Here is a 22,782-nt window from a genome sequence, read left to right on the forward strand (position 1 = left end):
TTTGCCTGTTTTTGTCTTTATTCCTCTTTTACACTACATTTTCACCACCCGTGTTGAGTACCATGGATGTAGGATCAATTTGCATGGATCAAGTACCAAACTGATTCGAGCCAGCAAGTCAGTGGCAATGACTACTCATGGAACCTGCCCATGTGGTGTTATATTACTTTATTAAACAGTAATTCTTTTGCTTTTCTTGTTACTGCAGATAAATTAGGGTTTGTAGGTGCTGCTCCTCTTAGGGTCATGCAAGTCATTCCTCGAAAACTGTGGATAAAGGTTTCTTCCATTAATGATGTCTAATACATAAGTATCCTTATTGCCACCTTTTTAAAGTTACATTTACAGCATTTAGCTGATGCTTTTATCCAAAGCAACTTACAATTATGAGTGAGTACAACTTGAGTAATTGAGGGTTAAGGGCCTTGCTCAAGGGCCCAAAACAGTGGAAATGTGGCAGGGCTTGAACCAGTCAAATACCTTAACCACTGAGCTACCACTGCCCCCAGAGTTCAGAAGTAATCCTGTGGTGACCCCAGTGCTTTGCTGTCTGACCTGTTGATGGGCTGTTCCCTTACTAAACCTGTAGAGTGTCTCAAGGCCTCACTTGGGAAGATGTGTCTTTGACCCTAAAATAAGCCAAGCCTATGTGGGTGATATAAATCGAGGCTAGCTGAGCAGCTGGGATGTGAACATGGCCCTGACCTGGATATCTGGCCCACATCAGCTTCACTAATACCATCTACCTCAAACACAGCCTTCCAAATTCAATGAAATCAACATATTCTGAAAATAAAAAATAAAAAAGCCATCTTGGGATCTTAAAATGTTATGTTGCCAGTTACTTTGAAATGTGTGGATTAACCATAGTTAACCATTTATCTGCTTTACAAAACTACAAGGTCCTTATGCTGTGGACCATAACTTTCTGCAACTCTTACCTGTGTGATGCATAGGTTGTGAAGCAGGCCTGCTCCTGGAGACCTTGCAGAGTTTCATTCCAACCCCACACTTACACCGTTTATTTAAAAAACAAAAAAACAAAAAAAAAACTTTGCCCCTTAATATTCATTAGAGCAAACAGTTCTATTGGTTTAGAGCTGGAACTACACTCTGAAAGGCATGGTATTTCCTCTCCAGGAGCAGGGCCGGTTACCCCTGCTTTAAACTAATGGAGCATTACCATGTTCTTTTTCTTCTTCGATCATATCTTCAGGGTCGCTGTCTATGAACAGAGGAGAAATATCACCATACTCATTCAGCTACCATGTAACAGCAGTATTACATTGCAGTTTTCATATACGCAAAACAACCTATAGCTGAATTTCCTAGTCCAGTCCTCAGAACCCATCAGTCAGTTCAGAGCTTTGGTCTATTCTAGCCTCTAATACACCTGAGACTGGTGATGAATGAGTAAGTATTTATAAAGCACATTTAAGCCCAAGGTGCTCTACATAATAATACATGAAAAACAACAACACAATATTTAAAACAATAACACAGACCATAACAATCATTCAGAGAGTCAAAGTCTAACTGGCAAAAACAACTGATCAGACGACCTCAGACACTTGGAAGAAGGATAGGGTTGGAGCAAGTCTCTTATGTAAGATGGAGTGGATCCATTTGAAGCTCTGTAGAACACTGAGCAAAACACTCAGGTGTGTTTGGAGCTGTAACACACCTGAGGCAGGTGATGGTCTGTAGAACACAGTGCCACACTCAGGTGGGTTTGGAGCTGATACAGAGCAAAGATGTGGGTTGGTATCACTGATATTTTTTAGCAGTATTATGACATGGCAGTGTCTAGTTGATAAAACTATGCCTACACCTAACCAAACCTAACCCTGCACATAACCTACCTCATACCCACCCATAACCTTAACCAGCCAATGTCTTCCAAAGAGGCACTGCAGCTGTACTGTCTGGACTTCACTGCTGCTGGGCTTCTAGTGTGATCTTACTGCTGTTAGCTGATTCAGCTATTGTCTTTGCTAAAAATACCAAGCTAGTTTGCATTACATAGTCGACAGACTCAACGCACCCATATTTTTAACCTCTTCAACATGATGTTCTAAGGAGAAAGCAGAGAAAGACAGGCTTGACTGCAGAGAATGAGGATGCGGCAAACTCACACATACATAGTCGTGTAAAATATTAAACTTGGATATTTTGTTTGTTTAGATATAATGAAGTTGTCACATGCAAAATATAATGCTTAATGGATTGCTGTAAAGTTTTTATATGAGCATGGTTGGGCTTAATTCTTTATTTCAGAAGACATGTTTTAAAACAGGAGTTATAATCATAATCATGGGTCATAATATTGCCCTGCATTTAGTATGTACAATAATGCACTAAACTGCTGACATCTGGACCTTAGTGAACACAATATATAGGCATATATAAAGATGTAAATGTGTGTCAAACCCATTCATTAATATTTTGATGAAAATGTTTTTACCTCTTTTTGGTCTCAAGCCTGTTAGAGAAAATATGAGTATTAATTTCTAATTGCAAGACAAAAACAAACAAAAACAAAATAGGCCCCATTTATATATATATATATATATATATATATATATATATATATATATATATGTGTGTGTGTGTGTGTGTGTGTGTGTGTGTGTGTGTGTGTGTGTGTGTGTGTGTGTGTGTGTGTGCGTGCGCGCGCAAAAATGTTTTGAGAAGCGGCCCACTTGACTAAGAGTTAAAGGTGTAAATGTGAAAGACTATGGGGATACTCACTATCACTTTCCTCACTGTCCTCTGATTCTTCATCTGGAAAACACATTAACTTCTTGAGATATGGTCAGCCATTTTGCTTGTTTTATTACTCCACCTGGTGTATGTAACACTTTTTGCACCCTCGAGGCCCTAAGTGGAACTGCATAGCTGCTCACCTACTGCCTCCTTGAATGCCTCTTGCTTCGGGTCTAAGGAAATGAATAAATTGCTTCAGCATGAGATCTGAGCCCTACATAGCTTATACAGCTTGTTTTCCTGATTGTGGTTCAAAGTTAGCCGTCACGGTCACCTGCAGCTTCTGCTTGCTCTTCTGACTCTTCCTTTTCTGTTGCATTTTCTTCATCTGTTAAATCAGACACATTAGTTCACTACTATCATGAACTGTGGTGAAGAACCTCAGGACATTCTGGTCAGTGACTGATACACCTTTCTCTTACCATCAGTCTTCTCTTTATGCATCAAATATGTAACAACAGTCTCATCTTGGCGTTTTATTTCTGTATGAAATTACACAGATTATAAAAATTCAAGTGAAAAGCATACATGAAATGATGAGAACAGGATCCTATAAATAAACAGACTGCACCAAGTTGAACAGCTCAGAGAAACGGGGCTGTTCTTACCCTCTGGGTCTTTGTCTTTTGAAGCTTCTGTAAGGAAATCATGCCTTAGTTTATGTAGCTTGTTAGGTTATTGGACAGAATCTTATTTTATTATTCTACACAGTAAGACACTGAAGGACGTTTCTCACCCAAGAAGTTCACTTCTTCTTGACTTTCTTCTTCTGTCAATAGGGGAAATGAATGATTATTTTACACCAGTTCCTGGGACAAGCTAATATCTGGAGCGAATATAATAGCAATATTGTTACTCAGATCCAGACCTCAGGCACCACAAACTTGCATAGTTTAGTGGCCTCTTTCCCAAGCACCGGACTCAACTCTGCTTAGACTGCTTGGTCAGGTATGTTAGAGAAAGGAAACGCTAACCATTATAGTCCTATTGCTCTCCAGGAGTAGTCTGAATAACACGGTCTTGTAATAGCATTCCGTAATTACCTTCTGATTCTGTTTCTTCATCAGACTGGAGAGTTTCTGTAAAAGAGAGAATGGAGCAAGCAGCCTTAGTATCTCACAAATCTCAGAAGTGTGACTCACTTAGTGTAATCAAAATAAAATAAGTCACTGGTGATGAGAAATATAGGTCAGTCGTTTGCATTACCTCCAAGAGAATTCATAGTCACCACTGTAATAATTATCAAGGGATTGCCCAACCAACTTCACAATGCAGTCTGCCACACGCAAACAACTACACACTGTTGTAATTTACAGATCTGCATTTTAGTTTAACAGATCTTATGTAGCCAAATGATAGGCAAGTGACATCTGTTGTATCAACCGTCTTTGAATCCATTCACAATGGTTTATTTCCGATACATATAAAATTGGTAAAATCATCTGGTTTATCTTTTTTAAATCTTTATCACTAAACCTTCTGAAGGGCTTTTAATGTATTTATGTGTGATAGCCTACACCAGAGATCCTTAATCTACTTCCTCAGGACATCTTTAGCTGGTCTGCACTTTAGTCTTACTCCTGCACCCAGCACACCTAAACCAGGACATTGCAGGCTGTGCAATGCCGGTTACCCACATCACGTGCGTCCCAGACTGGCAGAGAGCAAGCGCCTGGCTCAGCTGGGCGTCTGGCACCCGACTGGGAACCACCTGGGCCTATGCACCATCTTTTTTGTCAGTTTGAAACCGCATCAGAATTGATCCTGTCCAACCTGAACTGGTCCATGATCACTTTTCTGATACAAGAAGTCTTCCTTTCCCACCTGTGCCATGTGTGTTTGGTGGCGCTCCACCTTCACCATCTTTACATAATTCTTTCTGGCTTTATGGTCTCTGTGTAGGGTGTGAGACGAAGAAAGACAGACGACCATAACAGTGGCTTACCTGTTTTATGCAGTTCATTCAGCTCCACTGTAGAGAAATAGAATACTTTAGCAACTGGAGCTCATCTTTGTTATGTGACAGTAAACAAAGATATGGTTTTATCAAACATGGAATTATATAGAATTATATAACACAGGGAATCATCAAAATAGTGAATATTACCTGTATCATCACTCACATTCTGCATTCCAGCTACTTCCAGAGATGCCGAAAGCACTACATATTATAGATCACAAATCACATATACAGAACTAAATCAGTATACTGATTACTGGGCTAGTCCATATTGTTCTAAAAAACATGAGTCATGTTATGAGCTTTTAAACTAATGAGGGCAGCGCTGATCAACTTGACAAATTTCTCAATATACAACATTTTCAGTGTGATCAGATTTTGATCATCAAGAAAAGTGACAATTTTAGTTGTCCAATTACAGGTCTCTAAAAACCTAAAACTTTGGAGTCAAGCATTTTCCCTTATAATTCGCATAAGTCGAGAGAGAGCTGTTATATTTTTGCTTAGGTTCTGAATACCTGAACAATTTATCATCTGCAATCTGCATGAACAAACCAAAGAAAAGTGACTCATCAGTGTGTAAATATTGTTTCTTACCACTCTCAAGGCCTGCAAGTGCCACTAGAAGCAGTATGGGAACAACAGCTCTCATCTTCGAGCAGTCAGAAGTGCCGTCGTGAGCTGGATGGCAGTGGGTGGAGGACGAGCCACGCGTTGTAGCGCGCCATCCATCAGCTTGGCCTCTTATACTGCAGCGGGCATCACATGCCCTGCATGAGCAGCCAGGCACTTCCACTCCTAGCTGCCGGGATGCGTATGGCACTTCAAGGCACTGCACAGATGTGCCATTGTCCCTGTGCTGAAAAGACGCCTTCATCGGCGGCCCAGGTCAGATGTCCCACTGTCGTGCGAGCCGGTGGCTGGCGTGTGCTCGGGGAGCGCGCCAGAGAGGGTGAGGGTGTGTCGGCCAATGCCAACGTCCTTTCGTTTCATTGGTGAATGACTGCGGTTCTCAATGATGGTCATTGACACGGTGTTTGAACTCAGGAGGGGGAAGCAGCAGCATTCACATACGTGCATGCAGTAAACATCTGTGCTCGTGGACCTGAGGTCATTGCAGCTGACGTGTAAAACCCATTGCTCTTTGTTTGGGCAAGTCATTTTGCATTGGGGACCAATCATATCATTACAATTCTATTCATGGAGAAGATTAGCATAACAAACCAGAAGTAAACAAATGTATGTACAAAAACATGTAGGCTACATGAAGACTTGGTGAAACAGCTAGACTACCTTTGGAACATGTTTTGAATCTAGGTGACTAACACAAGACACACACAGAGGACTACAAAAATTATTCATTGTTAATTAAGTGGATATTTTTTGGGTGGCAGTGATTCACAACACAGAGGAGATGCCGTTAGCATGAGTGCATCAGGCCCAGCAATGCTGCTGGCGTCTTTACTCACGAAACGCTCTGCATAGCGACAGATGTGCCAAAGACTAACTGGGCTCCTATGATAAGTAAATGATTCTCTTAAAGTGGTTGGAGCGTGTGTGTGGTGAGCATGGTACATACAGAACGTTCCTGCTCCAGATGCAGCAAACCAACCTTCCTCTGCCCTCAAACAGAATACACATTTTTTTATACAACAAACTGTTGTTTTATTTATTGTTTTTTCAATTATTAAATCCCTTATTTTGCCAATATAATCACAGATCTGTCAGAATTCATACAAACAAAGTATTTCCTGGGAACAGACAAAAACAATGGAAAAAAAAAGAAGAAAAAAAACCCAAAACACCCAATAAAGAATAAAAGAACAGTACAAAGGATTTTTTTTCCCCTCAGTGCTTAGTGAAAACAAGAAAGTCACATCAATAACAGTTAACGGCCTGCTTAGATGTTCAAGTCAAAGGCGCATCTTGTACATCAGCTAGAATGCATAAACTGTGTCTCAGATTCTGAAGGGTTCCTTTCAGTCGACTCCAGCAATGTCTAAAAGGAGCAGCAGAGGGCGCCAAAACGGAAAGCTCGTTTAATACATCTACGTATTCCTCCATCCGGCCCTCTTTTCACCAAATGAGTGACGGCGGCATTCCTTAGTGAGGCTTGCCGTCTTATCTTGTGTTCCTAATTTCTGTTGTAAATAGCGGAGAGGCAAGTAAACACGCCACAGATTTGTTGGTTAGACCTGAAGGTTATGGGGTCAGAACAGCACCGACGTCTTTGGCCGAGAAGCTATGATTTTGCTGTGGAAATGCACAGCACCGCTCAGGATTTTGGCTCCAGCACCATGTCAGCAGACAAGTGCTATGAATATCATTTTTCTACTGAACAGGAAGTAGTCATGTGAATCTTATAGCAAATGCTGAAACTCAAAGTTCACAGTTTAGTAGCTGCATCTGCTGGCACCGACTGTCGTTATGATTAAATTTAACTGAACCATGATTAAACAACTTAAATTATTGGAATATGAATTCTCCAAATTGTTGTAATATTTAGTAAGAATTTAGAGTCCTTTATTTAGTCAATGGAAGACAAGTCCTCAGAGGTAGCCAGTGTTAATTATGTTATTAAACATTAATTCAACCCAACACACCACAACTACATTAACACCAAATGCTGGAAAATCTGATCAACTTAGACATGCAGAACAGAAGCCGTGTGTAGACCAATATGTCTGACCATTCTTTGATCTTTTCAGGGGCTTTCACTAATCTCTAGTTATTGCTGGAGATCACTAAAGGGACATCAGTGCTGAAATCTAACATTGTATGTAGGAATAGAATTAAAAAACAAACAAACCTGTAGATGGTAAACTACTGCAAGAGTCTAAAAGGACTCCCTCAAGGCCATTTAAAACCATAAGGCTCAGTAGTTATTAGTGCTTTTGGGTTGTGCACAAACGCTCATCTTGATAAATGTGGAGGAAAACTAACTATTAATTATCATCATGTCATTTGTACCACCTGATTAAATTAGCATCACTAACAAGAATCAGCATAGAAAATATGCATATGTATATACACACACGTACACAAACAGAGCAAGAGGACAGTTCATTTGAATCCGCTGGTGAAGGTCTCTTGCCTCTCCTGTGAGGCAACACTTGAAGGTAAATGTGCCATCTCGGCCTACAGCTCCCCCCGGAGGCGGGTGTGGAGATCTTCCTGGTCTACCTTATCCGTCTGGCTGTACCAGCGGTGGTGGGCGAGCAGAGCAGTGTTGCGGGCGGCGATGGCGCTCATCTCCATGGCGCTGGCAGCCCAATCGATGGCGCTGAGGTAGAAGAGGCGGTCGTGGAGGATGAAGGGCGGGATGCGGCGCTGAGGGGTTCTGTAGTTGGGATACGCTAGCCAGCGTCGCTCTCGTACCTGCTCCCGGGACAAAAACAGCTCCTGCAGCTGCAACTCTGACAGCGGCCCATGGGAAAACACCTTCCACACTTTGGTCTGGCTGGCCGGCTGCTGTCTGTAGTTTGGCGGCATGTGGGCTGGGTCCAGAGAGCTCAGGCTGTTGATGGCGAGGGCCTTGCTGTCCGTCGTGAGGATGTCCGAGAAAGTGAAGTCACTCGGCTTCTGCTCCGTGCCCAGGTAGGAGACGTTGAGCTGGCCGAGGACCAGCGTGGCCACGGTCTGGTGGTAGCGGCCAGGGAAGTGGGAAGAGATTGGCGGAGAGATGCCCGAGAAGCTGATGTCAGACAGGTCCTGGTGAAGGGGCGTGGCCACTATCACAATGTCATAAAGGGAGTGGGCAGGGCCAGACTCGCCAACATAGTTCACTTCATAAAAGGTCGCTACAGCACCTGATCATTAGGAATTGAATGAGAGAGGGATAGAGAGAGATCTTAAATACAGTATGGTTATATTTAGCTCTGAAAGAGGAGTTTTCTTTCCTGTCTGATCAATTTGTCGAGTCTCCGTTCCTGTACCTTCAGATATTTTAAACTCATTCATCTTCAACATTTCCCAGGCCTCACACATGGTAGAGGCTCATGTTTTCTTTGCCCCAGCATGCCCTGCCTCTGCATTATTCCAGTCTGTCCTAATCTGAATCAGGAATGCAGACTGTAGCACATCAAGCCTCTGGGTGGGGGTGCGTTTCCTCACCCTGGCTTCTCACACGACAGATAAAGCGAGAGCTGTACCATGTTTGGCTGGCCTTGTCTTCACGGAGACGGCAGTGACGCGGGCCGGGATGAGCTCAGCCTTGCTGTGGTACAGAAGGCCAGAGCAGACCCTCTTATTCCCTCCATCCACGGCCCAGAGGCCAGAGTCTGCGCCCGCCAGAGATACAGCTCCTGCATAGCACCACCCACCACAAGCACCACACTTAAAGTGATCATTTAGCCAGTTTGAAAAAGTATGGCAAATTCTGCCCAGAAGATGGCGCCACTGACCTTAATTACAAGCCAGAGGACACGAGCCTTTTCCAAATTCAAAAAGCTGTATGTGACTGAAAACTAAACACACCAACTCGGGGCAAACATTTCTGGGAGGAGGACTCGTACCCACGAAGCCAGGGAGGCGAACACTCTGGCCGTAGTTAACACGTGTGATCGGTGTCACGATGTCATTGATGAAGGCCTGGGAGAAGCCGTTGGCTAGCATGGTTTCCTCCAGAGTGTTGTTGAGGAGGGTCAGGAAGGAGTCTCCGCCCATAGCATGCAGCAGACGCTCCACACTGGTGAAGCAGTGGCCAAACTGCTGGTACTGATAAATCCTGGCAGGATGAGAACATAGCAGTGAGGAATGTAACGAATCCAAGCAAATGGTGCGTTCCCAGCTTGCACTGCGGATTTAAGAGCTCTGCCAGCCCTTACAGAAGGGAGCTGTGGTCCGCAGACAGGAGGTAGTCTGGCAGTTGTGAAATTGAAATCACACAGCACATGTGGATGAAGAAACATGCGTGCCTTGCGGTTTTACCAAGTCAAGGTTGAATTAATTGGTTGTATAACAGTACAGCACACAGTAGGAAACACTTAACACTATAAGAACTTAAATAAAAGAGACGTCCAAGTACACAAATTTTTTATATATAAAGCTCTTGAATATACATGGAGTATAGCACATCCTTGCATGAACATTTTTTGGATGTTGCTAATTCTTGTTTAAATACCACTATCTATTATAAATTTACAGACTCTCATTCCTATTTGTGGTACAATTCTTAATATTCCAAGGCCTGTAAAAACTCCATCCCTCACTCACAGCTACTGACACGTAAACGCATTTGCAGTGAGAATGAAGGCTTCCTCCAGAAAAGCCTGGAAATGTGTGAAAATTTAAAAAACTGCTGGATTCCTGAGGAAGTCATAGACAATGCTTTTGCTCATGTTTACCTGTCCAGAGAGTAAAAGCACTGGCCTATAAACAATCTGCTGTTAAGACCACAAGAATTTCCTTGGTGCTGACTTATCTTCCTACAAATAAAACAGTTGCTAATATTACACTTAAACACTTCAGAATCCTCCAGGACGATGTAGAGACCACACGCCCTTTTTTAAGGATCCTCCACTAATCTACAGACAAGACAAAAACATCAAAGACATGCTCATCAAGAGTGAGATAAATGATCATTCAAATAATGGCTGTAGCACTGTAGCCTGCAACTGCTCTCGATGTGCTGCATGTAAATATAAATCACAACCACTAAATTAACTGGCACTAAAGTATTAACCGTCATCACCTACTCCTCCTCATGCATCACTGCAGTAGTTGTCTACTGCAAGAGATGTAATCTGCTTTATATTGGAGAAACCAAGGGAAGGCTTAAAGATCGGTTTGTTGAACCCCTTCGGACCATAAGAATTAAGGACTTGTCATTTCCAGTGGCAAGACATTTTAATAGTAATGGACCCTGCATTAATGACAAATCTGTTTACATTGCCAGTTGTTTATATGGTAGCAATTAAATTAGGAAACCCAAAGAAAAAGAACTGATCTACACTCTTGGAACTTTAGACCCCATGGAATGAATGTTATGAATTAAACATCTAGTTTCACATATAAACATGTTCCTCCTGTCCTGCTGCTGATTCAGAAGCACTTTGGTATACAGCTGATGAAGGACCTCTGTCTGAAACTTCCTGTTTCTCTGGAAACTGTACTTTACTATAATTTTGAATATCTCTACATCTCTTTCTACAGTACACTGCAGTTACTCACCTTGAATCTTACATACATACATACATACATACATACATACATACTCTTTAAGCAGGAAGCAGCTTTGGGTGAGTTTCAACTACTAGATATCTACATAGTAAATTATTATCCTTGTCATCAAAGGGAGAATGTTAAATCATAGAAGGCCCCTGTTCATCTCCCACAGTTTGAAGGGTAACCACGCCGGTGCCCTGGGATAATTTCTATTTTTTAAGAAAAGGAAAATTTCACCTAGTTGGATAACTACACATTAAGGAGGTCAAGGGTTCAACTTGTCCCTCAGAGGAACAGAGAAGGTGGTAGGAGTCACCTCATGAACTTGTCCAGGATGCTCTCCACCCACAAGTGCATGCGCAGGAAGTTGAGCCCATAGCGCCAGAGCATGCGCAGGACGTTGACGATGAACCACTCACTCTCCTCAAAGGTCAACTCCTTCCCGTCGAAGATGGCCATCCTCGAGGGAACATCGGCACGCTGAGACAGACCTGGCAACCGGGGATGAGTCGGAGTGAATCAGAACATGCTCAGTACTGACCAGCCAGTGCTCCAATCACCGATGAGAGTTTAAGCACAGTGTGAGTCAGAAAGTGAGTTGGAACAGGGTGGGGAAAGAGAAAAAAAGAAAACTATGTAGGAGGGAGCGTGAGACTGGGTCATTGTCATTTATCGCTGATAGAGAGTACAGACAGCTGTTCTGTCAATATTACCTGTACAGCTGAAATGACAACGTAAAACACAAACAATATGACAACAAACTGCACAGTGAGTTGCTGACATTTTCAATGGCCACCTTACCGTTGGGATTATTATTTGTCTATTGAAGGTCAAAGGGCATCTGATGCGCCAACAGATATATTTAAAACAGAGTCATTAGACCTAGAACAGTTTAGGTCTTTTCCTGAGAGTCCAACTCGGGTCTAAGTCTAATGTTCTCATGATCGATAGTGTCAAAGGTGGCACTGGAGATCATGCAGAAGCAGAACTTCTGTTATCAAAGTCAGTCTTAGGGACTGCATGTCTGCAGAGTTAGAGCACTTTCCCCCCATTTGGTTGGCAAAGTGTTGAGTTGATTTGAGGTCCCGATTTCAATTTAAATGTAATATTTATTAGCATGGTGACATTTTAACCATGTTATCTCTACACAGTGATACTGAGGACACAGTGTCATTACTGGGAGAACTAAATGGACATGAAAGCACAAAATAGTCTGATACTAAATCAGTCTGATACTAAATAACAGTCTGATACTAAATCTGTGTTAAAAATGGTTGTAAGCTCATGATACATCTCTCAGCTGATACTATTTCAGGTGTCATTCTGTCAGGGGTATTAGTGGTCAGTGTCAATCAGGATTCTGCAGCAGTTAATTACTGCTGATCCTGGAGAAAATTTATGGTCTTGCTTGACTAATCAGTTTATTGTCAAGTCAACATCTATACCATTTCATGTAGAGCAAGGTTTTAGTAACTCCAAGGTCATGGGTTCAGTTCCCAGGGAGCACACACTGACTGTCATACTGATCAATATGCAAGTTGCACTGGATCAATGTGCCTCTCAAACGTTGCAAACATAAATCGTGGAAGATTTCACTTTGAAGGATTGTCAGTTTGAAGGAGGTCAGTGAAGTCTGGTTTGAAGCCATTTGTGTTCAGCCTCGCTTCATTGTGCCGTAATATTTTACCATGGCATTATGGGACCATCACATCCATCCAACCGAATCCCTCAAGACAGAGCAGCTTGCATTTAAAAAAACCCCTTTAAACAGTTAAGATATACAGCACTGACACCTGGAAAGACAAGCTGCTCTACCCGCTCCCCAGCCATGGACGACTACGCCAGTGTTAGGGCTGGAGCCAGAGACAGGACACTTGTGTACTTGAAATCTGTTTCTGGAGTCTCGGTGGACAAAGACCAAAACGTGTAAAGCAAGAAAAGATGCGTCAGTTTAGACTCAATGCAAAAAAACAGCTTTACTGAGTCTCAGTGTGTTACAACATCATCCATGAATGGTTAAGTAGACCCTGTCAACTGTAGGGAGAATTCCTATACAAGAATTGATACCCTTGAAAAGCTTTGGCTGCTTCAGTGGTGTATTAAATGAAAACACAACCAGTCAATCAATTTAAAGATGGTGCTTTTCAGAGCCAGTAACACTGGCCAAATATTTCACTGTAAATTGTGGAAAATCTTTGGGTAATTGTGCAAGTGTGCATATGCATCTAAAAGAGACAACTCACCTAGTTTGTCCACAAAGTGCTTCATGTGTAAATTTAGCGGGTGTATAACAGATCCTCCGCTTTCATATTCATATCCTCCAATGTTCTCAGTGGCCAAACGCCCTCCTACAGTTCCTGCCTCGTACACGTCGATCCGGACGGCAGGTCCGAACTCCTGCCTGAGGAAATACGCTGCAGCCGTTCCCCCAATGCCGGCTCCCACAACGGCTAAACGTGCGGCAGAGGAAAGCCACACTCAACACAACCAGTTTTTCCTTTTTAAAAAAGTGAAACTCCACACCAACAGTTGCTAATCAGGATCAGAGCAGGTTTTTTGGACCACGTAACATAACATAGCACTTAACAGGAAGTTTTGCAAGAAGCTAACATTAAAATATGCATAGTAACAAGCCAAGTAAAGAGAACAGTGCAGGAGGAACCAGTTATTAAAGTTGGGTTACGCAGTCCTGCTCCTGGTGACCTGTTGTGCAGATTAAGATTTTTACTTCTCAACTGCCAGTTTTACGCATTGTAATGGGGTCTGTTAGCGCAGACAAAGCACCAAAGTGCGCGGCGTAGCTTTTCTCAGGATCAGGACTGAGAAACACCGGTCTGTGTGCCCATAGACAAATGTAACGCGCCTTACCAATTTTCTTGGGCTGCTCTGTGAGCTCAGGGGCAGAGGCGAGACCCCTGCGTCCAACCTGACAAAGCCCCAGGAACAGGAAAGCCTTTACGGACAGGGTTCTCAGAGACATTGCAGGGAGTTAGCTCCTGACAGCTTTTGACATCTAGGAAGAGAACAGAAAAGGGTTTCGTCTGGTCGAGACTGCTGACAGTAGCTCAAAGTATTTCATAGCAAAGGTCATCTAATGAGGTTCGCAATTTATTGGCTTCCGACTTTAGGTACTGTATACCTAATACTAGTTTCTCGATGATAAACCAATAGTTATCAATTAAAAAACTTGCAATTAACGAAAGCCCCTGCAGTAATCCCGGCATATGTGGTCAAATCTGAGACAGCAATGCTTAATTTTTAAAGTTTCCCAACTGCACAACGACTAAATTAACCAGCACACCTTAGCTAGATGACCAACCAAATAATGTGCCTAGCTACCAACAAAAACATAGAACTAAATAATACTGACTTACTGCTTCCAGCGATGCAGTTAAAATTATGTTTTTAAAGAGAGAAAAGAGCAAGCCTAATAAATTCCCTTTTTGGTGGGTTATACGTCTAAGTTAAAAAAAAAAAACGGAAGCGGAAACACATCGTAACGTCAGCTAGAGGCGGAAGCGGCATGTTTCCCTACTCCCATGCTGTCTAAGAGGTCACCTTAAAAGTTGGTATTTGTTAATAGTTTAAATATAACTATTTTTTGTGAGAACTGAATACTGTTCTTTTTTTTTCCACCTGCAATGGTCGCCATACCGCGTTAGACGGTTTTCCCCACCCTGTTATGGCTTGGTGTGATAACTAAACATTGGGTCTAGCTAGCGGAGTGACAACTCCTAGCTACATTTCAGGACGACATATAGGCGACCATTAGATATTAATATACCTGCAACTACATTACAACCTGACGGTGATGGCAGAGGCGCAGCAGGCTCGCGTACAGAAGGCGGTGGAGGACATGGTGCAGAGCCTGGAACGGGACCACATCCGTAAGATGCAGGTAGCCATCTGTCTAAGTGGGCCAACTGGTCTCTCCAGCAGCTTCGGACATAATTATTTGGGCTTCGGCATAGAACCAATACCCTTATTCACTGGATGCGTACACGAATAATTGTAACGCACTTCTAATCTATATAACGTGGCGTTTAAATTCGCACCTAAAGCCATTGACATTTGACTTTTAGGGTCGCATGTTCCGATGCAGCGCCGACTGCTGCGAGCGCACAGCTGGCTCAATGAGTCTGGTGCACCAGTGCATAGACCAGTGCCATGCGCCAATGGCTAAGGCTCAGGGATTAGTCACTAACGAGCTCGAACAGTTTCAGGTAAGTGGACACCTGTTAGCCAAATACCTTAGCATTTTGGTGGATGGGTATGATTTTATGGTCCATCAGTGACGTGCGTATTGGGACAAATTGAATGTAGTTGCAGTGATCTGGTACCCTTGCAGGATCGACTCACACGATGCACCATGCACTGCAACGACAAAGCCAAAGACTTGTTCGATACGGGAGCGAAGGAGCCCGCGGTGCGCGCTCTGATGGAGAAGTGCGTTGGCAGCTGCGTGGACGACCACCTACATCTGCTTCCCAGCATGACACGCAGGATAAAGGACAGCCTCGCATCGATACCTCAGTGATCCCGCAGCTGAAATGTCTTTTGTAATTACTATTACGTGAAGGAGAGGTCCCAGAACGATCGACGTTTGTGATGGACTTATGATGTTTGTTATCCGTCCAGCCCACGTTGTTCCGTCGCTGACACCATATTGTGACTTAGTGTTCATCAGATCAGCTGGATTTGTCTCTGTCGCAATTGTTTTGTATGGTCATTAAAATAACAGTCAAATCAATGCCTATTTTATTTGGCTGAAACTAATGTATGAACCAGACCTGTTTTACTTTAAATATTACCCCCCACCCCCCCAAAAAATCTGAAAATTAGTGCTGAGTCTGTGGAGAAAATTAAAGAGAAAGGGCAAGTTTCTGCTGTGTACTTTTATTTTGTAAGGTCTTTTCTGCTAAGTCATTTTGGTCCAAAACTCAAGTCTTCTTTACATTTACATCAAGTCACATTCTTTGTGATGTATAAATACTATGGAATCCTTGAAAATATGAAATGCCCAATTGTTCAAAACCAATGTCAGTGAACTTTGAATGAAGCCTCACTGACAAACACTGGTAAAAAAACAATATAACCTTTGTAAACAGCCAGCACCAGTTGTAAACAGTACAAAAAAACCCAACAACAAATAAATAGGAACACATGGCAAAATCAGGACAGTACACAGTACAAGCCAGAACACTACATAAAATAAAATGATATAAAACAAATTTCAACATTAAATAAATCTGGCCAGAAGTGAACTGAAAAAGCCAAACCATAAGCAAAAACACTCACACTGTTGAATTGCATTGCTTTACAGAAAAATAATTAAAAAAAACAACTATTTAGAAATACTAACATAAGAGTAAAATAAAACAATAAAAAATTGATATACACTTAAAAAAAGCTTAGAAAATTGGCAGCAAAAAGTAGACTCTTAAAGGCTGCTGGGTGGGAGGAGCCAAGCAAAGTAACAAAATGTTACTGGATCTATTGGCCAGACAGTCTTTACACACTGTGGGTGCTGGTCTCGGATTCGCTGGCGTCACCTCGTCGCTCAGAAGAAGGCGAGGTGTACAGGAAGTTACAGCACACGTAAAGTGGGAAAGACAAGAGGCGACTATCCAAATTCATTACCACATACTCCTGCCAGAATACACACACACACACACACACACACACACACACACACACACACACACACACACACGGGGCATGTTTGAGGAGGAGATGGGCAGCATTTTAAAAATGAATTTGAAATTACATTGCAATGATTTTTGCAATTTTTATTTTGACAAAATGAAAAAAAAGGCACTTTTATTTTGAAGTCCTAAAATACTTTATGCATAACTATAAATTTATAATGTATATAATATATGAAATGTGGTATCTTTTGCTGTCCATTTGGTAGAGCATAAGATTTCTTTTGGCCATCTCTGGTCAGAGAGCAGCTCTAATATTAGGGAACCCATGTACTGACCACTGCAGTGTCTTTCCTGCTTGATCACGCCTTCAGAATTGCCCAACCAATCAGAGGCAGCAAAGCAGGGACAGTGTTCAAAAGGGGAACAATCAGAATACTCAGTGTGTGAGCAATGTGTGAATGGCCTTATGTGTACCTGGTCTTTCTCCAGAGTTAAGAGCTGGTAGCCTGTGGAGCGACTACAGATCAGTTTACCGCTGCTGTCAAAGGAAGCCAGTCGTAACCTGAAGGCAGAGTTAAATGAACATCTTAGAATGTGCATGTGATGTAAATACTTGTACACAAATCACAGTGCAGAGTGGTGTGATGCAGGTAGCACACCTAAAGGCAAGGTGTCGTCGTGGCTGTAAGCTGACCGCACCCCCACACGGCTGGCTGAGGGTATTCCTCTTGAAGACAATGAAGCGGTTGGTGTAGGTAACCAGCAGATCAAAACCGTAATTAAAACCAGTCCATCTCCAGCAGTACTGAGAGAAGGGATTCAGATTAACACACCCCACCCTCAAACACCTGCCCAACACCCCATCCTCAAACACCTCCCCAACACCCCAGCCTCAAACACCTGCCTAAGTGAGCATCCCTGCAAAGCCCAGAGGGAAGTTTATACATTGATTGCCCCACAACAGTAGTAACTATTAGACTCACATCTCCATCTTTTGTCAGTTTTCGACCACAGCGCATGCTGTTCTGCTCAAATTCCTCCTTATTGGCCTCTTGGGGTCTAACCCAGGGAAGCAGAGATGAACATAAAGATGCAATCAAGTCTAGGATCATTAAAAAATAATCAGACCAAAAATAAATAAAATCAATAAAATGCTGATGTAGAGATCTAATCAAACTCTGGTTTGTCTATGACTAGAGTTTGAGAGCAGTGATCAGGATCAGATCAAGCACTGGGCTGTGTGTGACAGGTGTGAGATCTGTTGAGTCTCATCATACTCACCCATTGTCATTGTCATGTTCAGTGCGTAGCATGGCGAACCACTGCTGCTTGTATATTCTGGACAGCCAGTCTATGAGTGAACAGAGAAAATGCAAGCAAGATGTTGCTTACCATCAGCTTGGCTAAACCTACAACAGGGCCGGGAGGGACATTATGGGGAACTTTAACACTTTGCACTGGAGAGTTTTCCTGCTTATAAAACACATGATCCAACCCAGCAAATTACCAACCCCTTCCGAAATTTAACAATACCAGCTGGTCCTTCATAAACTCAGTTAAGTGCACTGAAGGAGGGGAAATCATTCAGACCTCAGAGTCATGGCTCCAGCTCTAGCCCTGACTGGCATCAAGATCAGCGATTAGAGTGCAACGCCATGCACCTGACTGGTGGGAGGGCATATTAATCATGAAGCCCCCTAATCTGAGTGTAAGGTCTTACCGGGAGGGATGATGTTATCACGCTCCAGAATACGGGCGGAGGCAAGGTCGTTGATTATGTACTGCAGGCGGATGTGTCTGAAGACGGGAGTGAAGGTCGTCCCCTGCTCCGTGCACAGAAACGGCTCTTCCTCTCCCAGCTCTGAACAGGTGACACACGCAGCAGTGCCACACACAGATTTTTTTTTAGGACACTGCTTACATGTCAGACACAAACACACCATACAAGTTCAAATAATGCTAACCACGGCTTCTTAGAAATACATGTCAGAAGTGCTTTCTTTTGGTCAATTATTATCCAGAAATTGCTAGACCTGAGATAATATATTCGCCCCTCTCCCTCCCAAAACCAACCCACCTATATGTAAAAAGTGAACGTAACCAGATGTGTATGAGCAGATGGGGGAAGATGTGCATATTGGCAATTTGTGTAAGTATACAAAACCCACCACTTCGTCTTTTACAGAGCCATGTGTCTGCATCAACCAGGAGTTGCTTGATTGGGCCGTCCCATGATGGGACAAGCTGTAAGAACATCCACTGGAGGGAGGGAGGGAGAGTGCGAGAGAGCGAGAGAGACAGAGATGCAGGAGAGGGCAAAGTAACAAACAAAAGTAATTTATATGGTTAATGTGGTGTTTTTTTTGTTTCGTGATATCAGGACAACATACCTTCTTCAGTGCAGTGTAGACATCCATCTCTACTTGCATAACGAACAGGTCAGATGACTGAATCAGCTGTTCAATGACTTCAACCCTTAAACCAGATTAACATGTGAATACAAGCCCTCGATGAGAGGTGCTTAAATTAGAGCGGTAATGCTCCATGTCCTAAAGAGCCAACAACCTCCCTTCTCAGGAAGTCATCTTGTACAGTTATACTGACTGCAAAATGAACTACCAGTGATTACAAAATACAGAATTCAAGGTCCAAATTGGAGTACTGTAATGATTCTGAACATTGTGATCACAATAACTCAATGTTGTCTTCAAAGAGGTGGATACCCAAGCTCCTTCATCAGTTCCACATTCTGATGAGTCATCAGGTTATTGAGAAGCCACTCCAGGCACCTGAAACCAGACACATACATGCATTGCAAAATCACAACACAGGGGATGAAGGGGTCAAGAAGAGAAACAGACAAATGTGAAAACTCAGAGAGGACTGACTTCTTCATGACGGAGTCCAGGCCATATATGCTAGCAGCCGCATAATAGCCACACACAGTCTTCACACTGACATTCTCCTTCATGGTCTCGCCGCACTGCTGGATAAGCCCATCCTGAACACACACACAAAGTACAAATATCTGGGGTGTTGGTTCACCGTGTCTAAAGCAGCATGTGGCACTACTGTTTATTCATGAATGCCTTTTTAGTCTTATTTATTTATTTGTTTATTTATTGTTTGTTTGTTTGTTTGTTCGTGAACACGATCAACTTTGTAATGTGACAATCAAGGCATAACTTTGAATACTCAGAGATTTATGAAACCATGGCAGATACTGAAAACATTTTGAGACACGTAGGACAGATTCACTTGTCCAAATAGGCTACTGACCAAAGATCACACTGAAAAGTGTATGAAGATGTTCATTCATGAACATTAACTATGAACATGAATTACGAACACCGGAGGCGGGATTGATGTAGTGCTGTGCTTTGGAGGCGAGGCCTGTGCTGTACTGACCAGCTGGAGCATGCAGGCAGCAGCCAGGATACTGACCACCCTGCTGGGCTTGATCAGCACATCATCCCTGTAGAGAGAGCCAAAGACCACCTGCAGGGCTACAGACACCCAGATACATGCGCACGGCCACACGCACAAGTCAAGTTGCAAGGCGCAAGGTTTAGACAGCTGGTAAATGAAGACATGCATCGAAGTTGGATGTTTGCTGTGCAAACAGCATGAGGGTCAAACTTTGAAACAGCCTTTACCTTCTGTGTCAATATTCTGGTCTGGGATCTTCAACTCGATGACCATCATGTTGGACTCCTTCCATGAGCCACTGAACATGCTGGAGAAATAGCCTGACTGCAGGGAATCAAGAGCACAAAAGGAAAATAAAGGCGAGATATGAGAATATCTCCGTTCTCTTCCACTGTAAACTGACCATTACTTGTAGAAGGGCACATCAGGAGCATAGTCAAATAATGCCACAAGCACAGAACATTACATGCATAATTCTATGTCCATCCTGACTATTATTAACTTCTTTCAGTGGCTCGAGTGATCAGTTCCAGTTAGCAGCAGCTGAACTCTGCAGCCTTACCTGACACAGGTAAACTTTGTGTAGGTTCCACTCTTGGCCTAGTGCACAGATGCGTATGTCACTGTTTTCCCCATTCAGAAAAAGTGTCTGGTAGATGTACTTAGAGGTGCTTTTCAGTTTCTTTCTGTTACAGTTCCACCAATGGGGCGCAAGGAGAAAGCGAACACCAGAGAATTACACACACAGTTACTACAAACTGCATGTGTTACGTCAGATTAAAGGAATGTGTCTCTATAGGGTTGTTGTGTTTTGCAGTGAATGAATGTCAGATAAGATCTACAAGTATGAGATAATTTGCATAATGTTAACTGCACAGTAAAATGATCAGGGCTAAATAAACACCTACAGTGTCCAAAGGAGAATTCTGCACACTTATAAACTTATATACATCTACCACTGGCAGTTTTACTATATGATCCCTACTACTTTTTATCCATCATTAGTGTTTTTTTTTTTGTATAAAGCATCACTTTAAATAATGTGGGTGTGTGTGCTTGTATGTGTCTGTTCAGGACAGCCTTGTCCCTGCGCTACTGGATACCATGAAGGAGAAAGTCATTGTGAAGACTGTGTTTGTTTGTTTGTTTGTTTGTTTGTTTGTGTGTGAGACCTGCGAGGTGTGTCCAGCAGGCTGTCCTCTTCCTCTGGTTCACTGTCACACTCACAGTGTGAGGCTCTTTTCCTCTTCTTGCACTCACAGCTGTGTCTTCTCACCACACAGTGGCCTTCCTCCACTACATCTGCACCCCGTGGAGCTGCCTGGAACCGACTCCCAAGCGATCCCATCACGCTCCACCCTGCTAGACACACACACACATACACACACACCCTGCCAATTGCTTAAGTGTCTCTAAGCTCATGACTGCATTGTCTCATATGAGGATCTCAGAACTGAGCCATTATGCTGTAAGTTGATTGTCTTTCTTAAAATTCCCATGCTTGATGACTAAATCAAATGTAAGAGTCATGCATGGCTGTACAGAAAGAGAAACAATGATCATTGATATTTGATTACTATAGGGAAAAAAAAAATTACATTCAAATATTTTGGTTAAGATATACATTTTATGCAAAAACATTTGATTTATTCTGATTCTGGTAAATATAACTTACAATGGTACAAAATTAAATGAGACAAATCTCAATGTGAATTATGAAATCTTTTTTGCAATATTGTATGTTTTTATAGTATGTGATTGGAAGTATATTTTTAAAAGTGGATGTGCGGATTACTATAAAGAAATGGCAATATTAGGAAGCTTCCTACTTTAAAGTTCGCCGTGGCCAAAAATAGCCTATGAGTGTACTGTCTTGGAACTGATCAGAATAGCCTCCGGCAGAGCAAACTGAAATATAAACACAAATATTCTGACACGCTAGCAGTGCCGTGTAGCGTAGCTGAAGAAACACTGGTCTCATATATAAAACTGATGTTCTGTATGTGCACGTCCCATATAATGAATCTTTTCCTTCCTACAAAGGAGTTTAAACGTCTTGCTCTAATCAGATCAGACATATATTTTGCTAGCGTGGCTTTGTATTGGCTAGCACTACGTCTATAGCCAGCTTAGCTAACCAGTAGACTCGGACTCACCTGACTGGACGCTAATGCCACGTTTAACGAAATACAAGCAATACGCAAATTATTAGTCGGGCAGTAAATATACAGCTAGTTAACCTCTCAACTGCAGGGGGGTGCATTTCTTGCCAGTCTCACCTGTCAGTCCAGTGATTTAACAGAGCTCTTCGGTCCCACGACTCGGTAAACAATCCTCTGTCCAAGAAGGTGGTAACCTATATAGAGGAGCTTCTAAGCAAGTTAGTTAGCTTGGAATTTTACTTGAATATACAGCGCCCAGACACACCCTGTCAGCTGATGGTTATTGGGAACCATTCAATATGTGAGAAACCAGCATGGCAGTCTGTTTATTCTGACCGGTATAGGTCCAACACCCAAACCTGGTTCATTAGCTGTCCTGTACCTAACAAGAACAAAAGCGCTCCAAAACACAAAACATAACAGTTTCTTCCTCTCATACCAAAAATCTCACTTTACCGAATTTTTTTTTACGTTTTCTGCCACCTAGTGTCTTGGAGGTGGTCCTGAATTCCAGCTACAGACAGTATTTCTATTACGAGTATTTCTATGTCCAGTTAAAATGTGTGAGAAAACATGCACGCTACAGAACTGCAAACACGACAGAAATCGTTATAAATAATTGTTATATTTGAATGTCAATGCATGAAACAGG

General features: G+C 42.6%; 3 protein-coding genes across 6 annotated transcripts; 1 reads left to right on the forward strand and 2 right to left on the reverse strand.

Moving 5' to 3' along the window:
- Window positions 1-6,383: 6,383 nt before the first annotated feature.
- On the reverse strand, window positions 6,384-14,360 carry pcyox1 (prenylcysteine oxidase 1). Of its 2 annotated transcripts, XM_027006503.2 has the most exons (7): window positions 14,266-14,360; window positions 13,760-13,904; window positions 13,135-13,341; window positions 11,208-11,382; window positions 9,241-9,452; window positions 8,878-9,030; window positions 6,384-8,535 (listed from the first exon to the last, which is right to left on the reverse strand). In XM_027006503.2, exons 2-7 carry the CDS (start codon window positions 13,869-13,871, stop codon window positions 7,865-7,867), a joined length of 1,530 nt encoding a protein of 509 aa, XP_026862304.2. In that variant the 5' UTR covers window positions 13,872-13,904; window positions 14,266-14,360; the 3' UTR covers window positions 6,384-7,864. The 2 variants fall into 2 exon arrangements, with proteins under 2 accessions (XP_026862304.2, XP_026862305.2); XM_027006504.2 differs by lacking the exon at window positions 8,878-9,030.
- Window positions 14,361-14,396: 36 nt separating this feature from the next.
- fam136a (family with sequence similarity 136 member A) lies at window positions 14,397-15,774 on the forward strand. The gene is made up of 3 exons (XM_027006474.2): window positions 14,397-14,789; window positions 14,974-15,114; window positions 15,240-15,774. Exons 1-3 carry the CDS (start codon window positions 14,703-14,705, stop codon window positions 15,426-15,428), a joined length of 417 nt encoding a protein of 138 aa, XP_026862275.1. The 5' UTR covers window positions 14,397-14,702; the 3' UTR covers window positions 15,429-15,774.
- Window positions 15,775-15,777: 3 nt separating this feature from the next.
- gmcl1 (germ cell-less, spermatogenesis associated) lies at window positions 15,778-22,680 on the reverse strand. Of its 3 annotated transcripts, XM_027006457.2 has the most exons (16): window positions 22,248-22,680; window positions 21,798-21,876; window positions 21,141-21,330; window positions 20,531-20,654; window positions 20,196-20,292; window positions 19,948-20,045; window positions 19,428-19,540; window positions 19,263-19,328; window positions 18,930-19,014; window positions 18,708-18,798; window positions 18,260-18,400; window positions 17,821-17,890; window positions 17,523-17,598; window positions 17,199-17,344; window positions 17,014-17,101; window positions 15,778-16,540 (listed from the first exon to the last, which is right to left on the reverse strand). In XM_027006457.2, exons 3-16 carry the CDS (start codon window positions 21,314-21,316, stop codon window positions 16,403-16,405), a joined length of 1,509 nt encoding a protein of 502 aa, XP_026862258.2. In that variant the 5' UTR covers window positions 21,317-21,330; window positions 21,798-21,876; window positions 22,248-22,680; the 3' UTR covers window positions 15,778-16,402. The 3 variants fall into 3 exon arrangements, with proteins under 3 accessions (XP_026862258.2, XP_026862256.2, XP_026862257.2); XM_027006455.2 differs by lacking the exon at window positions 21,798-21,876 and having other exon boundaries at window positions 21,141-21,327; XM_027006456.2 differs by lacking the exon at window positions 21,798-21,876.
- Window positions 22,681-22,782: the final 102 nt, after the last annotated feature.

This window comes from Electrophorus electricus, chromosome 17, assembly GCF_013358815.1.
Source record: "Electrophorus electricus isolate fEleEle1 chromosome 17, fEleEle1.pri, whole genome shotgun sequence".
In the NCBI taxonomy this organism is placed as follows: domain Eukaryota; kingdom Metazoa; phylum Chordata; class Actinopteri; order Gymnotiformes; family Gymnotidae; genus Electrophorus; species Electrophorus electricus.